At 48.8% G+C, this 19,165-nt stretch overlaps 1 protein-coding gene and 1 long non-coding RNA gene across 2 annotated transcripts; both read left to right on the forward strand.

The window, feature by feature from the left end:
• The first annotated feature begins 6,113 nt into the window (after positions 1 to 6,113).
• On the forward strand, positions 6,114 to 13,196 carry LOC133339873 (zinc finger protein OZF-like). Its single transcript, XM_061548002.1, has 2 exons — positions 6,114 to 6,848; positions 10,309 to 13,196. The coding sequence occupies exon 2, from the start codon at positions 10,337 to 10,339 to the stop codon at positions 11,750 to 11,752; it is 1,416 nt and encodes a 471-aa protein (XP_061403986.1). The 5' UTR covers positions 6,114 to 6,848; positions 10,309 to 10,336; the 3' UTR covers positions 11,753 to 13,196.
• Positions 13,197 to 16,032: 2,836 nt separating this feature from the next.
• Positions 16,033 to 17,610, forward strand: LOC133339875 (uncharacterized). The gene is made up of 2 exons (XR_009754790.1): positions 16,033 to 16,088; positions 16,974 to 17,610. It is a non-coding gene; the product is annotated as an uncharacterized LOC133339875 (long non-coding RNA).
• Positions 17,611 to 19,165: the final 1,555 nt, after the last annotated feature.

The raw sequence follows: 19,165 nt of genomic DNA on the forward strand, positions 1-19,165 counted from the left end.
CCCCCCACGTGGACCAGCCCCTCCCCTCCCCCACCTACCCACGTGACCAGCCCCCTCCCCACCCACCCACGTGACCAGCCCCTCCCCCCCCACCCACGTGACCAGCCCCTCCCCCCCCACCCACCCACGTGACCAGCCCCTCCCCCCCCCCACGTGACCAGCCCCCCCCCACCCACGTGACCAGCCCCCCCCCACCCACGTGACCAGCCCCTCCCCCACCCACCCACGTGACCAGCCCCTCCCCCCACCCACGTGACCAGCCCCTCCCCCCCCCCACGTGACCAGCCCCCCCCCACCCACGTGACCAGCCCCTCCCCCCCCGCCCACGTTTCCAGCCCCTCCCCATCTGCCCACGTGACCAGCCCCTCCCTTCCCCGCCCACGTGACCAGCCCCTCCCCCCCCGCCCACGTGACCAGCCCCCCCCCCGCTCACGTGACCAGCCCCCCCCCCGCCCACGTGACAAGCCCCTCCCCCTCCGCGCGATGACGTCACCACGCACGGCGGCGCCCACCAACCCGAGCGCGATGACGTCACCACGCACGGAGGCACCCGCCAACCCGAGCGCGATGACGTCACCACGCACGGGAGCGCACGACAACCCGCGCGCGATGACGTCACCACGCACGTGGGCGCCCGCCAACCCGAGCGCGATGACGTCACCACGCACGGCGGCGCCCCAACCAGCCCCCCCCCCGCCCTCGTGACCAGCCCCCCCCCGCCCACGTGACCAGCCCCTCTCCATCTGCCCACGTGACCAGTCCCTCCCCGCCGCCACCCACGTGGCCAGCCCCTCCCCACGTGACCAGCCCCTCCCCTCCCCCGCCCACGTGACCAGCCCCCCACGCCCACGTGACCAGCCCCTCCCCCCCGCCCACGTGACCAGCCCCCCCCACCCACGTGACCAGCCCCCCCCCGCCCACGTGACCAGCCCCCCCCCGCCCCCCGCCCCACTTGAACAGCCCCCCCCCGCCCACGTGACCAGCCCCTCCCTCCCCCGCCAACGTGACCAGCCCCTCCCCCCCCCGCCCACGTGACCAGCCCCCCCCGCCCACGTGAACAGCCCCCCCCCCGCCCACGTGACCAGCCCCCCCCCAGCGCACGTGACCCCCCCCCGCCCACGTGACCAGCCCCTCTTCCCCCGCGCGATGACGTCACCACGCACGAGGGCGCCCACCAACCCGAGCGCGATGACGTCACCACGCACGGAGGCGCCACCCCCCCCCGCCCACGTGACCAGCCCCTCCAACCCCCGCCCACGTGACCAGCCCCCCCCCCGCCCACGTGACCAGCCCCTACCCCGCCCGCCCACGTGACCAGCCCCTCCTTATCTGCCCACGTGACCACACCTCCCTCCCCCGCCCACGTGACCAGCCCCTCCCCTCCCCTGCCCACGTGACCAGCCCCTCCCCCGCCCACGTGACCAGCCCCTCCCCTCCCCCGCCCACGTGCCCAGCCCCTCCCCTGCCCACGTGACCAGCCCCTCCCCGCCCACGTGACCAGCCCCCCACGCCCACGTGACCAGCCCCCCCCCGCCCACGTGACCAGCCCCCCCCCCGCCCACGTGAACAGCCCCCCCCGCCCACGTGACCAGCCCCTCCCCCCCCCGCCCGCGTGACCAGCCCCTCCCCATCTGCCCACGTGACCAGCCCCTCCCTCCCCCGCCCACGTGACCATCCCCCCCCCCGCACACGTGACCAGCCCCTCCCCTCCCCTGCCCACGTGACCAGCCCCTCCCCTCCCCCGACCACGTGACCAGCCCCACACGCCCACGTGACCAGCCCCTCTCCTTCCGCGCGATGACGTCACTACGCACGGGGGCGCCCACCAACCCGAGCGCGATGACGTCACCACGCACGGGGGCGCCCACCAACCCGAGCGCGATGACGTCAGCACGCACGGGGGCGCCCACCAACCCGAGCGCGATGACGTCAGCACGCACGGGGGCGCCCACCAACCCGAGCGCGATGACGTCAAAACGCACGGGGGCGCCCACCAACCCGAGCGCGATGACGTCACCACGCACGGGGGCACCCGCCAACCCGTGCGCGATGACGTCACCACGCACGGGGGCGCCCACCAACCCGAGCGCGATGACGTCAGCACGCACGGGGGCGCCCACCAACCCGAGCGCGATGACGTCACTACGCACGGGGGCGCCCACCAACCCGAGCGCGATGACGTCACTACGCACGGGGGCGCCCACCAACCCGAGCGCGATGACGTCACCACGCACGGGGGCGCCCACCAACCCGAGCGCGATGACGTCAGCACGCACGGGGGCGCCCACCAACCCGAGCGCGGTGACGTCACCACGCAGGGAGGGGCTCCAACCACTTTATAAAGCCTTTATATTAAGTTTGCTTGCTTGCGTGCTTGCTTGCTTGCTTACGACCGTGCAAACCTTTCGGTCGTTTTTTAACCCACTTCCCGTGATCCAATCGAGCTGACATTTTCCACACAGATTCGTTGTGCGTGACAATTAATGTTCGTGAAATTTTTTTTCCAAAATTTTACACTGTTTAGGACCAAAATATTATATTTAATTACCAATTGCTTAATGGTGCAATGCAATCATCTGACCCATAGGTGGCAGCCATCTCAAGCCAGAGGACGAGAGGACTCAAGCCGCCACGCATATAAAGGATTTATAGTGAAAAACTTTGTTTTTACTGGTTATACTTATTTTAAAATCAGTGAAGAAATAAAGAATTGCAGCGCAAATCGACCGCAGAGTTTCGGTTTGTTTTTAACCGGCGCTTGACGTGCTACGTGTGCCCTCTGGTGGACAAGTATTCAATGCGTGGTGACGTCTGCTATCTGGTGGACATGTGCAGTGCAGTGTAGGCCAACACAGCACGCCAGCAGTTGCCGCTGTCAGGCGTCACCCCCGAGTTGTGAGTCGCTGCTGCTGCTGCTGCGGCGTTCTGGCGTTTGTCCCAAGCGGGTTGGCTGCAATGAAGCCGTGAAGACACCGAACAGTTCCACTGCTACAATTAGCGCGCTGAGGCGCTGCAGTTGCACTATGTGGCCACACGGTGGCGCTGCAGCCACCACGTTAAATTTCGATTTAAAGCTTTCGTGACTGCAGGGATTCATCTTATTGGTTCTTTCGGTAAAGTCACGTAGAAGGGAAGTAATAAAATAATAAAAATGAAACATAATAAAATAAATTTCGATTTAAAGCTTTCGTGACTGCAGGGATTCATCTTCTTGGTTCTTTCGGTAAAGTCACGTAGAAGGGAAGTAATAAAATAATAAAAATAAAACATAATAAAATAAATTTCGATTTAAAGCTTTCGTGACTGCAGGGATTCGTCTTCTTGGTTCTTTCGGTAAAGTCACGTAGAAGGGAAGTAATAAAATAATAAAAATAAAACATAATAAACGTCGTGAGAATTATTTTATTATGTTTTATTTTTATTATTTTATTACCTTCCTTCTACGTGACTTTACCGAAAGAACCAAGAAGAAGCAACCATGTTGGTCAAGTTATTTCAGCGAATTTTCATTTTGCTTTTTGGTTCTTTCGGTAAAGTAACGTAGAAAGGAAATACATTAAATAATAGACTAGGACGTTTCGCTTGCAACACAAGAAATCGTCATCAGGTAGAAAACAAACATAGTAAATCTTCTTGGTTCTTTCGGTAAAGTCACGTAGAAGGGAAATAATAAAATAATAAAAATACAACATAATAAAATACAATTCTCACGACGTTTCCCTGTCCCCAGACGACCTGCTTGTCAGTTTTGATGTGGTTTCCTTATTCACCAAAGTTCCTGTACCTGACACCATCGCAATCATTGAAGACTTGGTTCATCAAAGCCTGAATGCTGGGGTACCCCCCCTGGTGAGACACTGCTTAACCAATACATACTTCACCTGGAATGGAACTTTCTACAAGCAAACTGAGGGCACCCCAATGGGCCCCCCCCTATCTCCGGTTGTAGCCAACGTCGTCATGGAGAAATTTGAGACTGACGCCATCCAGACTGCCACTCTACGCCCGACCTTATGGAAGAGGTACGTAGATGACACTTTTGTCATCTGGCCACATGGCCGGCCTGCTCTAGACCAATTCCTCAACCACATCAATTCCATACACCCAGCCATCACACAGTGTACACACAATGTACACACACAGTACACACAATGCACACACACACAGTGTGTACACACACAGTGTACACACAATGTACACACAATGTACACACACAGTGTGCACACACACAGTGTGTGTGTGTACACACACACAGTGTGCACGTACACACAGTGTGTGTACGTACACACACAGTGTGTACGTACACACACTGTGTACACACACACAGTGTACACACACAGTGTGTACACACACAGTGTACACACAATGCACACACACAGTTTACACACAGTGTGTACAGTGTACACACACACAGTGTACACACACACAATGTACACGTGTGTACACACTGTCCATGTGTACACACACAATAATGTCCACATTGTTGAGCTGAGCTCACACACCCAAGGGGTCTCTGTTCAAGGGAGGGAGCAATGGAAAATTAATCTTAATCAACTTAAACTCTAATCCCGCTACGTGACGTCACCACTCAGCATGACCTCATCGGCGTGAAACGCCAGGGGGAGGTGTACCTTGCTAGTGACGTCATGTCACCAAAGATTTCACCCCAACCGGTCTCAAGGGAGCGTGACGTCACCTCTGCCTGGGTCACTTCCGTTATCTGTTCAAGCACTATCCTTATTTGGGCAAAGCCACACCCAGTAACTGGTGACTAATTAACATAATTTATTCGTGAAAGACGTCACGAGTTCGTTGTGACCGGTTCGGCACCCACGGCCCATCCCTCCACGTGTGGGCCAGGCTCATTAACATAATTTATGTAAGTTACAGAGCCGCTCATTGTGGGAGGTGTCTTGTACCCCACAAGTGACGTCATGTCACCTGCTGCTGCCGCGTGACGTCACGAGGTAACGGAAAGTTGCCGCTCCGCGCGGGAACTGCAATCTGAGGTGAGAAATTCTCATCGCGGTTGTGGTGGTTGTTGTTGTGGTTGTTGTGGTTGTTGTTGTTTACCGAGGTAGAGCCTCGCTCTCTCTCTCGTAGGGATGTCAATTGAGTAGCAGCGAGCATGGAAGCGATGTCCACGTTGAAAGTTTACAACGCGAGGCCTTGCCTCCTGCCCTCGCCTGGTCGCGTTCGCTTCAATTCTCTCGCTTCGTTGAGCGACCTGTGGAAGAACGCGATCAGCCAGGCGATGCGTTCGTTGTGTGTTGACCGACTCTCTGTTGCTTTGCATTACATTTCTAATTTTATGAAGTTTGTTTGATTAAGTGTGCTCTCTCTGTGTCCTCTACTGCAGTCACCAAACCTCCAAATCTCTCATTGACACAAAGCCGTAATTATATGTTATAATTATAATAATCAAATATGCTAAAAATGTCCCCCCCAATATATTGCTATAAAAAAATATTTGTAAATAATTGCTATGCTCTGTTAATAAAAACAACAATTTGCTAAGCCTTGGCCACAAAATCCGACTCTCTTCATGTAACAATGCATAGATTTCTGTTTATATGTTTGCGTTGTACTTCATGAATCCCTAATCTCTGCCATTACATACTATGAAACAAGAAAAGGTAACAAAGAAAAACAGAGCAATGTATTACAATACACTATTAGACATTATTGTATAAAATAAAAAACTATCCCATGTGTTAGTGAATTAAAAAAAAATATTTTAGGGAGGAAGTGGCAGGAAATTAGTTTTCAAATTTAGATATTTTTCTGGGGGGGGGGACCCCAGACCCCCTGGAAGATTTGGTCCCCCCCAATGTTGACTCCATGGCTACGGCCTTGCATTGACGTGCTAGTTTCTCTACCCCCCCCCCCCTCTCTCTCTACCCCCCTCTCTCTACCCCCCTCTCTCTCTCTACCCCCCCCCTCTCTCTGGCACTTTCTCTACCCCCCCTCTCTCTCTCTGCCCCCCCCCCCTCTCTCTGGCACTTTCTCTACCCCCCCCCTCTCTCTTCCCCCCCCCTCTGTTCCTTTCTCTACCCCCCCCCTCTCCCTCTCTGCCCCCCTCTCTATTTAAGGCCTCGACACAGAGGCGTTGTTTCTCTGTGTGCCTATGTGTGTCTCTGTGTGTCTCTGTGTCATCTCTCTCTGTGTGTCTATGTGTGTGTGTGTCTCTCTGTGTGTCTTTGTGTCATCTCTCTCCCTCTGCTTATGTGTCTGTCTGTGTGTCTCCGTGTCTCTCTCTCAAATTGAGCAATCTTTGGAAGAACGTTATCAACCAGGCGGGCTGTTGACTCTTATGTTAGCCGACTCTCTGTGTTGTGTTGCATTACATTTCTAAGTTTAATAGGTTTTTTTAATCTTTCATTTGTACCTGATGATGATTGCTTGTGTTGCAATCGAAACGTCGCATGATATTTGCACACAGAGTTGGTGTACGGTGCTTTTTGTGGAATATTTTGCTGTTTTTCCCTGGATTTTATGTTTGCACAGTCACATAGTCACTTTAAGATGTTTTCTCTTTCATGTTTTTGTTTTTTGTTTGTTGCGGTTGCATCCGATTCAAGAGCCGAATGGCTCACGGGGCTATACCAAATAAATGAAACTGAAACTATTATTTAATTTATTTATTTATTCTACGTGACTTACCGAAAGTACCAAAGAGTATCTTGCTTAATTTTAATTTTTCTTCACCTGGCTCGCTACTTTGTAACTTTGTTTTATTTTAAATATTCACAGTATTTTTTTCATTTTTTACCAGGCCACGCCCGCTTGAGCTGCTGTACCGCTCTTGTTTTCAGAAGCAACCTGCCCACAACAACAACATCAACAAGGTGGGGTTTTATGGGAACCTCGGGGCAAGCATCTACACTATGGGAACCTCATTTGCCAGTAAAAATATGATAATTGGTTTTGTACCCTTCTATCTGGCAACAAAACTGACACCTTTTTACAAGGAGTCATGTTTGCATAGACCACAATACCTGCAGTCATAATGCAAACAAAAACATAACTCTGATAATGTGCACTGTCCTTGAAGTTGATTGGTTCACACCCGAGACATCTTTCCTTAGAGCCTAGTCTCATATGGGTTGGACCAGATGACGCCAAAAGGCACACAACTCAAAGACAATGCACCATCAGAGTATGAGGGCAAGCATCTACACTATGGGAACCTCATTTGCCAGATAGAAGGGTAAAAAACCAATTATCATATTTTTACTGGCAAATGAGGTTCCCATAGTGTAGATGCTTGACCCGAGCTCTCATACTCTGATTGGTGCATTGTCTTTGAGTTGTGCGCCTTTTGGCGTCATCTGGTCCAACCCATATGAGAGTAGGCTCTAAGGAAAGCTGTCTCAGGTGTGGACCAATCAACTTCAAGGACAGTGCACATTATCAGAGTTATGTTCTTTTGTTTGTATTATGACTGCAGGTATTGCGGTCTATGCAAACATGACTCCTTGTAAAAAGGTGTCAGTTTTGTTGCCAGATAGAAGGGTAAAAAACCAATTATATTTTTACTGGCAAATGAGGTTCCCATAGTGTAGATGCTTGCCCCGAGCTCTCATATGCTGATGGTGCATTGTCTTTAAGTTGTGCGCCTTTTGGCGTCATCTGGTCCAACCCATATGAGACTATGCTCTAAGGAAAGCTGTCTCGGGTGTGGACCAATCAACTTCAAGGACAGTGCACATTATCAGAGTTATGTTCTTTTGTTTGTATTATGACTGCAGGTATTGCGGTCTATGCAAACATGACTCCTTGTAAAAAGGTGTCAGTTTTGTTGCCAGATAGAAGGGTAAAAAAACAATTATCATATTTTGACTGGCAAATGAGGTTCCCATAGTGTAGATGCTTGCCCCGAGCTCTCATACTCTGATGGTGCATTGTCTTTGAGTTGTGAGCCTTTTGGCGTCATCTGGTCCAACCCATATGAGACTATGCTCTAAGGAAAGCTGTCTCGGGTGTGGACCAATCAACTTCAAGGACAGTGCACATTATCAGAGTTATGTTCTTTTGTTTGTATTATGACTGCAGGTATTGCGGTCTATGCAAACATGACTCCTTGTAAAAAGGTGTCAGTTTTGTTGCCAGATAGAAGGGTAAAAAAACAATTATCAAGGTGGGGCTTGTCAACAGCATGGTGGTGTTCACTCTAGACGCGTGGCGGTGTTCAGTCTAGACGCGTGGCGGTGTTCACTCAGGACATTTGGCGGTGTTCACTCTGGACACGTGGCGGTGTTCACTCTAGACGCGTGGCGGTGTTCACTCTGAACTCGTGGCGGTGTTCACTAGACACGTGGTGGTGTTCACTCTATACGTGTGGAGGGGAAACCCGGGGATCGGGAAGGAAATCCACACGACCACGCGGAGAGAGAGACACACAGCCTCAGCTGTGTTGATTGATCCTCAATGAATTGCTTGGTGGAGTGAGGAAGCATTAATACTGAGCAGGTAAAGGTTGCTAGGCGTGGGTCTGGACACACCACCACCTGTGAACCGTGCCAGTGCGTGACAGTGGTGGAGCCAGTGGGGGTGGGGTGGCACGTGCCCCCCCAACGATCCGATCGAAATCCTTAATTTCGATCGGATCATTTGGGTTTATTAGTAACTAGCTTCACTACCCGGCTTCGCCCGGGACTTGGATTATTGTCTTGGATAAATTTCATATTCCCTAATCTTTCACTGAAAATCCCTGAAAAAAATGTATGCTTGCAAGAAAGAAAAAAGCCGAAACATCAATTTACATAAATCGGATGTTTTCACTCGAGGATTTTCAACCGTAACCCACTTCTACGTAAGGTCGATTTTGGCAACTCGGGAAGGGAATGTCGTGGAGAGCTGAAAATAGTCGCGTTCACTTAGAAATTACAGACGGCATAAGCTGTGAAAATTTCATGACGCCAGAGCTCAGCGTTGAAGAGTTTTCGCTGCTTCACACAAACAAACAGATGTCATTTCTGCTTCATATGTAAGATAGCAGTTGTACCCGTTCTTCGCACGGATTTGTATTGAAACTCCGAGAAGCCAATGGCTTCATCGGCCTGGAGGGAAGCGCCACCTACAATCTCCCGGCACGCTGCGAAGAGCTGTACAAGTACGGCGCGCGAAGAGCCATATGGTAGGGGTAAGTATTGCAGAGCGCTTAACTCAGGTATGATGCGGGTTGACGCCACATACTTAATGGTAATTTTTCTCACCTCCTCCCCCCCCCCCCTAAAATACAAAAGTGTAATTTTTATACTTTTTACATTGTGTACAGTATGGAACCTACCCACATGCGAAATTTCAAGTGTGTGGCATGTTGGGAAGTATGCTAAACATTTCAAACAGACACGTATCCACACATTACTCTTTTATATAAGATAAATAGGCATTTTGCGACCCCCACTGCCACCATGTGGCATATTATTACGTGCCAGGGACTCTATGAGAGGACAACAGTCCGAGTCTATAATTGGCAATAAGTAACAGCAAAGCAGTTACAAGCGACTCAGAATTGTGCGCAGTTGCGTATACAGTACACGACTTCCTTAAACCAAACGCCTTGAGCGAGCGCGATGCCGATCACACGCGTCGAATAAAAAAGAAGGGACAAGTCCTTACTTACTAACAAGTCCTTACTAACAACTCCTTACTTGATAACAACTCCTATCATGTTTCATTGCTGGAGGGGTTGCCCCCCCTACCTGAAAATCCTGGCTCCGCCTCTGATTGGGTGACAGTGTCAAGTTTGTATTTGCAGTCAAGTCTATTAACTCTATTGAGCACGGAGGTTTTATCAAAACGGTAGTTTTTTGGTTTTCCGCTGGAACTCTTGTAAGAATGGTGTCAGAAAGTTATCACAGCACATGTGCAGTTGAAGCCGGAACTGTTCATCCCAACATTCAAGGACATTGAGCCTGGCTTCACTCCTCTAAGTTGCGATTGAACATTCATTTATGCATTTCTGCATAACACAAATAGTATTATTTTCAACACCCTTTGCTATTTCAGCTGAATTTAGCTTTCATAAATATTCCTTTTGAAGCCAAACAGCCGAAATTGTGTGCTCGGAGTTTTGGGTTAACATTCATTTTCAAGATACGAGGGCTTCCAGGCATGTTTGTGACCATTTGCCCTCTCGTTGTGTGCCATAACAGCCTGTGTAATGAATTTGGGACACTTTTTGACTATATCATGAATATATGAATATGTACAGTAGTGTAAGTCATGTGACTGTATATGCATTCCTCTGTGCATCGATACTGACATGTTGATGGTGTGGATATTCTTTGTTTCTGTCTGCAGCTGTCACTGCCTCTGCAGAATTGGTCTCATGGAGCAAAGGCAATCAGTGCGGCTCGGTGCAAAAAGGCAACAATGCGACCGGTGTGCATACAGCACGGATTGTCCTGCACATTTGACACGGCACCAGAGAACTCACACGGGAGATAAACCCTTCAAGTGCAGTGTGTGTGGGAAGGCGTTTGCACATTCATCTACTCTTGTAGAACACCAGAGAACACACACGGGAGAGAAACCCTTCAAGTGCAGTGTGTGTGGGAAGGCATTTGCACATTCATCTACTCTTGTAAAACACCAGCGAACACACACGGGAGATAAACCCTTCAAGTGCAGTGTGTGTGGGAAGGCGTTTGCACAGTCATATGCTCTTGTAATACACCAGAGAAACCACACGGGAGAGAAACCATTCAAGTGCAGTGTGTGTGGGAAGGCGTTTACACTTTCATCTACTCTTGTAGAACACCAGAGAATACACATGGGAGAGAAACCCTTCAAGTGCAGTGTGTGTGGGAAGGCGTTTGGACAGTCATCTGCTCTTGTCAAACATCAGAGAACACACACGGGCGAGAAACCCTTCAAGTGCAGAGTGTGTGGGAAGGCGTTTGCACATTCATCTGCTCTTGTAGTACACCAGAGAACCCACACGGGAGATAAACCCTTCAAGTGCGGTGTGTGTGGGAAGGCGTTTGCAATTTCATCTACTCTTGTAGAACACCAGAGAATACACACGGGAGAGAAACCCTTCAAGTGCAGAGTGTGTGGGAAGGCGTTTGCACAGTCATCTACTCGTGAAGCACACCAGAGAACACACACGGGAGAGAAACCCTTCAAGTGCAGTGTGTGTGGGAAGGCGTTTGCACAGTCATCTGCTCTTGTAATACACCAGAGAACCCATACGGGAGATAAACCCTTCAAGTGCAGTGCGTGTGGGAGGGCGTTTACACAGTCACATCATGTTGTAGCACACCAGAGAACACACACGGGAGAGAAATCCTTCAATTGCAGTGTGTTTGGGAAGGAGTTTGCACATTCATCAAATCTTCATGTACACCAGAGAACACACAAGCATCAGAATATCCACCAGGAGTGGAGTCTGAAATCAGCTTGTGAAAGTCAAAGTGCCGCAATGAGCCCATCCCTCATCAAACAAGAACCGGAAGAAAATCCCAGCTTGGACACTTTCAAAGGTATCAAGGTGAAATATGAAGAGGTGAAGGTGAAATGTGAAGAAGTGATGGTGAAGAGCGAAGAAGCGAAGGTAAAATGTGAAGATGAAGATTCAACTCCAAAATCGGACCTTCGCATTGATGGAGGCAACGTGGAGCAGGAGGAGAATTCTGACTGTGAGGCAGAGCGAGGCAACTCCCAGCAGTTTGTGGAAGTGGAGGTGTGGATGGACTTCCTCCGAGACAATACAAAGTCAAATGGAGACCCGGTAGATGTGTAAGCCAGTGACGATGTCGCTCCAATAGATGAACCTTTGTCACAGGTCTTTAATGACAAGAATTCCTAGGTTGAACCTGCAGAGTAAGAGCAGACAGTCTTTGTGGACCTTTGGGTTGCATTGATCTCTAACCAGGAGCGGGAGCCAATAAGCTCCCAAGCATTCACTATGTTATCAATTGCATTTATATGGTGCTTGCTTAATCGCCTCGGCAACTCGGAGTTTTGTATCGTATCTCGTTTCAAACACTCGAAGAGCATCCCCAAGTAGCAGCTGCCCCTGTGTGGCACAAGGTGGTGGCCCTGCACCGGCCTGCATGTGGACAAGAGCCTGTCAGTAGGGGACAATGGTGTGGCATCTCGTTTGTGGAATTTGTAGATAATGTTTTTAGAATTTGCTACATTTTGACCCAGACGCCAACATGCAATGGCCTACTCGTTTTGAATGGCACAATAGTATGTTGTATATACACTGTTAAGCAGACAGTGTTTTTTGTTTATCTTGTTAATAGGATTTAACCTGATGCAGCATATTTCAGTGCAGTAATTTAACTTCGTAAAAATTGTCAATAATTTAGAATGAATACTTGTCTGATTGTGTGCGTACATGTAACATTTTGTCTATAAGGGTCAAACATTGAATAACTGATGTTAGGACAAAGTGTGTGTTTTGCAAGTAACCTGTACAGATCACTCAAGTGAGACTCCTTGTTCTTGTGATACAGGTCAAAGGGTATTTTTGTGTTTTCAGGAAGCATCTCCCTCTGGAGCAACTCATTGTCTTTGAAATAGGGAGCACACTCGGATCATTAATCTGTTACAAGGCATACCACTCAAAAGTTACACGTAGAGGAGATACATTCTCAACAACACGAATTATAATTTTGTATTACGTGTTGACGTAGATTTTGTCGAATTAGGACGAGAAATGGCCCTTGCCGATTAACGTCTGGATGTTCACAACCATGGGGTTGAAGCAAGCCGGACGGCCTGCGGTGCCCCTCACAACCATTTACGGCCTTGGGCCAGGAAAGTCACGAAAAAATTGCACACGAACGACGCATCCACGCAAGCACCCGATGCTCCGTTTTGAAGTTTTCAAATGAAACAACTTTGAATTGTATTATGTTTTGAATTGTGTTTCTTCAATAAAAGCTTATATCATTTTACATCTGGAAGACTTAATTGAAAACGACATTTCGTGTGAATTTTCTCTCGTCGTTAAGTAGATGGCCTTGCCGGGGATTCGGTTCGATGCGGACTTTCACCTGGTTGGGATCGCGGGATTGAGATGAGGCGACACAGAGCTGGCCGTGCGAGAAGACCGCTGTCTGCAGATCGATTCCAACGTGATCGAACGTCTGTCCCTGTGCCTCCGTCGTTCATGCAGGGGGCGCGTAGGGTTATAGCGCCCCCTGCATGAAAATGACGGAAAGTGCAGCATTCATCACAGATAGATTAAGTTGTGCGCTTATACTGATAGGAACGAAGTGAACCAGCCTACAATAGATTATATCGTCCGTCCGTCCGTGTAGCAACATTGCCCCCTACTGCAAACACTTGGCAGGACCCTACAAAAACCTTTAGACTCAGTGACGCTTTCCTGGCTAAACAAGTGTAACATTCCCTTTTAATTCCCTGAGATAGCTTTTAATTAAAACATTTAAATAAAAAAATAACTCACAGCGGCCTAAAGCCTACAGCTAGGCCTAAAGCCGAGAACTAGGCCTCAAACTCTCCCTTCGTATCGTACCCCCGTGTGTGTTAAAGGGAGTTAATGTTTAACAATGAAACATTCCCTGATGTTTTAAAATAGAAACATTTACATTTAAAGCTTTTACATTTATATTTAAAACATTTAAATTATACACTAATAATTAAAACATTTAAATAAAAAATTAACTCACGGCGGCCTAAAGCCTACAGCTAGGCCTAAAGCCTAGAACTAGGCCTCAAACTCTCCCTTCGTATCGTACCCCTGCGTGTGTGAAAGGGAGTTAATGTTTAACAATGTTACATTCCCTGATGTTCTAAAATAGAAACATTTATATTTAAAGCTTTTACATTAATAATAAAAACATTTAAATTATACATTAATAATTAAAACATTTAAATTCAAAATTAACTCACAGCGGCCTAAAGCCTACAGCTAGGCCTAAAGCCTAGAACTAGGCCTCAAACTCTCCCTTCGTATCGTCCGATTAGGTGTAGCAACATCGCCCCCTACTGCAAACACTTGCCAGGACCCTACAAAAACGTTTACACTCAGCGAGGCTTTCCTGGCTAAACAAGTGTAATAATACATTATGTTTATATTCTTTGGTTATTCGTTCCTACCAGCCCACCCCACAGGGACCTGTTATAAAAGAGCATCGCCAGTGGGTTTTCAAAGTACATTCGTCTTACAGAAATCAATTTCGCGTGAGCCGGACCACATTAAAACAATGCTCAGCTGTAGCTCACGTGACTTCTGCCGCGACAATGTCTGGATGTTTTCGCCTGAGGACGACCGCTCGTGTTGTGATCGAAAATTCGTGATTTATTAATTATTATTTTACTTGTTCTTCCTACGTGACTTTACTGAAAGAACCAAAGAGTATGAAAGACGTCTTGTCTGCTGATCTTGTTCATATCCGTGTACATAGATATCCCACATTGCTTACACGCAGGGGCGGTTTCTTCATTAGGGCGATTGGGCGACGCACCACCAATGTCATTCAACCACAGAGTTTTGCGAGCCGTTACTGTGCCTCTGGATATAGTCCAATCAGCGTCATGCTACGTTCTGTGGAGTACCACCTCTTTTTGGGCGATTTCACTCCGGCTGAGAATCGCCCAGAGTGTTCCCATAGACTTACATTCAAAGATGTTTTTTTTCGAACGGTGGGCGCTGCAATGCATTCTCTATGGCTTCCGGGAGGGCTCGCACTAACGTGCTTACGTCATCATACGTAAGCATGTTTCATCAAACAATATTATTTGTCGCCACCTAGTGGAATCTTTAATAAAAGAAACTGAGTGGATTGTAATAATAGTGAGTATAGAAACAAACAAGATGTATTGTAAGAGTCACTTTATTTTGCATTAATATTAAAGAAGTGAAGTTGCCTTTACATGCTTAAGCTGTTAATTTATCCATTGCATGGGTGGACCTTATCCTTATCAATCATCCAGACATTTCCCCCCCCTGAGAGATTTTGCAGGAGCCGCCACTGCTTACACGTACACACCTCACACAATGAAATAAATAGAAACTAGAACGACTGCCGGGGATGGGCAAAGATCGAGGAATCTCTTTCAATGGAGCGAGTTCAGTGAGTTTGATTCGTCTGTCTGTGCGTCTGTGTCTCTGTTCGCCTCTATGTGTCTCTCTCTCTGCCTGTCTCTGTCTATGTCGTCTCTGTCTCTCTCTGTTCCTCTTGTCTGTCCGCCTGTCTTGTCTGTGTGTGTGTCTATCAGCGTCTGTCCCACCACAGTCAACGACTGTCAGTAGCAGCAGGCGCCCGTTCAACTCCCACGACTGCACGCCACTCAAACTTGCTCCCAACACACAAAAACAAAGATCCCCCGTGTAGCCTGCACATGTTGGGGCAAGTGCTGTTAGCAAGCACCTATTAAGGGTGAGACGGCACACGAGGGGGTGGGTGGCCAGCACCACGCCCGGCCGCCTTTGTCTCCCCAGTGGCGATGTTTACACACCGCACCAGGTACTCGTTTGAGGCTGAGTTGACGTAGGGGAGGCTCAGGACCGGTTCAGAAAGTCGTCACTGGCGGTGTTGGCCACGAGCGGGAAAGGAACTCTGCTGGTCGGTGCGGAGCGCAGCGCTCACCACGACACTGCCGCTCCCCTTCTGTCAACAAACTTGAACTCTGACCCCGATCTCTGACGTTTCCGCTCAGCGTGACCTCATCGGCGTCAAACGCCAGGGGGAGGTGTGCCTCGCTAGTGACGTCATGTCACCAAGATATTCACCCGACCACCGCTTTCTTGAGCGTGACGTCACCTCCGCCCGGTGACTGGTGGCTCATTAACATAATACATTCGTGAAGGTGTACGGTGCGGTTTTTCTGGAAGACTGCAGTTTTATCCTGGATTTTTATGTTTGCGCATTGTCACTTCAAAATGTTGCCTTGTGTTTGTTGCGGTTGCACCCGATTCAAGAGCCGAATGGCTCACAGGGCGATACCAAGTAATATAACATAATTTATTCAGGTACGGAGACGCTCATTGTGGGAAAGGAGTGTTATCGTACCCTGCAAGTGACGTCATGTCACCTGCTACCGCGTGACGTCATGACGTAACAGGAATCTGCCGCTCCGCCCGTGCACTGAAATCCGAGGTGAGAAATTCTCATGGTGGTGGTTGTGTTGGTAGTTGTGGTGGTGTTGGTTGTGGTGGTGTTGGTTGTGGTGGTGTTGGTGGTTGTTGGTGGTTGTGGTGGTGTTGGTTGTGGTGGTGTTGGTTGTGGTGGTGTTGGTGGTTGTGGTGGTGTTGGTGGTTGTGTTGGTGGTGGTTGTTGTTGTTGTTTACCAAGGTAGAGCCTCGCTCTTTCTCTCTCTCGTAGGAATGTCAATTGAGTAGCAGCGAGCATGGAAGCGGTCTAGAATGCTGTTGCCAATAAATTGCAACTTGAGTCACTACCTATGAGATCTTCACTCAAAACCTGGAAGCGTATTATTAAATAAGATACATTACAATTCCTTAAAGGGGAAACAAACATTAACTGATTGCTAACGTAACATAATTACAATAAAACACATTCCAACTGATTACTAATCTACAACTCGCATCGTAACAACTGCCTGATTACTAATCTAGTATATAATTACAATAACCCCCCCCCCTCAAGTCGTTGCACCTGATGAGTTGATGAGTTGATGATGACGTCACCATGCTGCTGCTCTATATAAGATCGGGTGCCAGAGCAGAGCGTCACCATTCTGACGAATTGTTTGATGATGCTGGATGCAATTACCAGCGAAACGTCGTACTCAGAATTTGTAAATGTTGTGGTTTCACGCTTCAACACACCGGTGGGCTAAAGCTGTTAACTATTTGTCTTTTGTCAACGTGACACTTTTTTACTGATTGGCCGTGTCGGGTGGTGGAGGTTTACGACGCATTTATAAATAACGCGATCTAAACCCAAAAGCGTTGATTATGAATCCCTTTAAGATGTTTTCTTGTTCATGTTTTGGTTTGTTGCGGTTGCACCCGATTCAAGAGCCGAATGGCTCACAGGGCGACACCTAATAAATGAACTTCAACTTGAAATGAACCTGAGCGCGATGACGTCACCACGCAGCGGCGCTCCAACCAAACTGAGCGCGATGACGTCACCACGCAAGGGGCCTCCAATCAACCCGAGCACGACGTCACCACGCAGCGGCGCTCCAACCAACCTGAGCGCGATGACGTCACCACGCAGGGGCCTCTCATCCACCCGAGCGCGTTGACGTCACCACGCAGCATCGTTCCAACCAACCTGAGCGCGATGACGTCACCACGCAGCATCGCTCCAACCAACCTGAGCGCGATGACGTCACCTCGCAGCATCGCTCCAACCAACCTGAGCGCGATGACGTCACCACGCAGCATCGCTCCAACCAACCTGAGCGTGATGACGTCACCACGCAGCATCGCTCCAACCAACCTGAGCGTGATGACGTCACCACGCAGCATCGCTCCAACCAACCTGAGTGTGATGACGTCACCACGCAGCGGCGCTCCAATCAACCTGAGCGTGATGACGTCACCACGCAGCGGCGCTCATCAACCTGAGCGCGATGACGTCACCATTCAACGGAGCTCCAACCAACTTATTTGAAAATCCGTGAAGAAATAAAGAATTGCAGTGCAAATCGGCCGCAGAGTTTAGCTTTTTTTACCGGCGCTTGACGTGTTACGTGTGCCCTCTGGTGGACAAGTGCAGTACCACAAGTATTCAATTCGTGGTTACGTCTGCTATCTGGTTGACATGTTTAGTATAGGCCAACACAGTACAACAGCAGTTGCTGCTGCTGCGGCGTCCTGGCGTTTGTCCCAAGCGGGTTGGCTGCAATGAAGCCGTGAAGACACCGAACAGTTCCACTGCTACAATTAGCGCGCTGAGGCGCTGCAGTTGCACTATGTGGCCACACGGTGGCGCTACAGCAACCATGTTGGTCAAGTTATTTCAGCGAATTTTCATTTTGCTTTTTGGTTCTTTCGGTAAAGTAACGGAGAAAGGAAATAAATTAAATAATAGAATAGGACGTTTCGATTGCAACACAAGCAATCGTCATCAGGTAGAAAACAAACATAGTAAACTTAGAAATACAATGCAATACAACACAGAGAGCCGGGGAACACAACAGTCTAGATCTTAAATTTGGAGCTTGAAGTTTTCGTGACTGCAAGGATCCATACTCTTTGGTTCTTTCGGTAAAGTCACGTAGGTGAAAAAAAAAGTTAATTAAATCACGACGTTTCGATTGCAACACAAGCAATCATCATCAGGTATGACAACCACAGCAAGAAAATGTGTGGTTGTCACACATAATGATGATTGCTTGTGTAGCAATCGAAACGTCGTGATTTAATTTACTTTTTTATTTTTATTAAAGAGTAGTCAACACCCTCCCTGGTTGATTACGTTCTTCCAAAGATTGCTACATTTGAGAGAGAGACAAAACACAAACACCATTTTGGTTTAGCGAGTGTCCATGTTTGTGTGCATGTTGAACTTCTTTCACACTGTACATAGCCAACCATGCTCATCGGAGATGCGGGGGGAAGGACAACAGACTAAGGACAAAAAGCAGTTCGAAAGAAAATGTATTTTCAATCTGGATTTTAAAAATGCATAGCTCCAGTGACTTCGGAAGGAAAAACATTCCAGACGGCTGCAGAAGTGCATCTGAAAGCGTGCAATGAAGCGACCGTCTTTATTCGATGACTAGCCAAAAGCTGTTACGAGGATGACCAGAGTTTGCGTGATGGTTTATGCTCTTTGATGATATCAGCAAGGTATTGTGTTTGAATTGTGGCAAGCGCTTTTTGTATGTAATGAGTGCAACCTTATACTATACTACAACAGGAAGCCAATGCAGTTCGGTGAGCACTGGACAGACATGGTCGGATTTAGCAGTTTGAGTCGGAAAAATCGAGCCCTAACCCGAACCCCTAACCATAACCCCTAACCATAACCCCTAACCATAACGCCTAACCCTAACCACTTACCCTAACCCATAACCCTAACCCCTAACCGTAACCCTAACTAACCCATAACCCCTAACCCTAAGCCCTAACCCATAACCCTAACCCATAACTCTAACCCTAACCCCTCACCCTAATCCCAACCCTAAACCCTAACCGCTAACCTTGAGTGCTTGATAACTATTTGTATATATTTGTAAGTGATTTGTTTACCTTTTT

This window comes from Lethenteron reissneri, unplaced genomic scaffold, assembly GCF_015708825.2.
Source record: "Lethenteron reissneri isolate LAM-NWPU_2019-01 unplaced genomic scaffold, ASM1570882v1 scaffold_499, whole genome shotgun sequence".
In the NCBI taxonomy this organism is placed as follows: Eukaryota; Metazoa; Chordata; class Hyperoartia; order Petromyzontiformes; family Petromyzontidae; genus Lethenteron; species Lethenteron reissneri.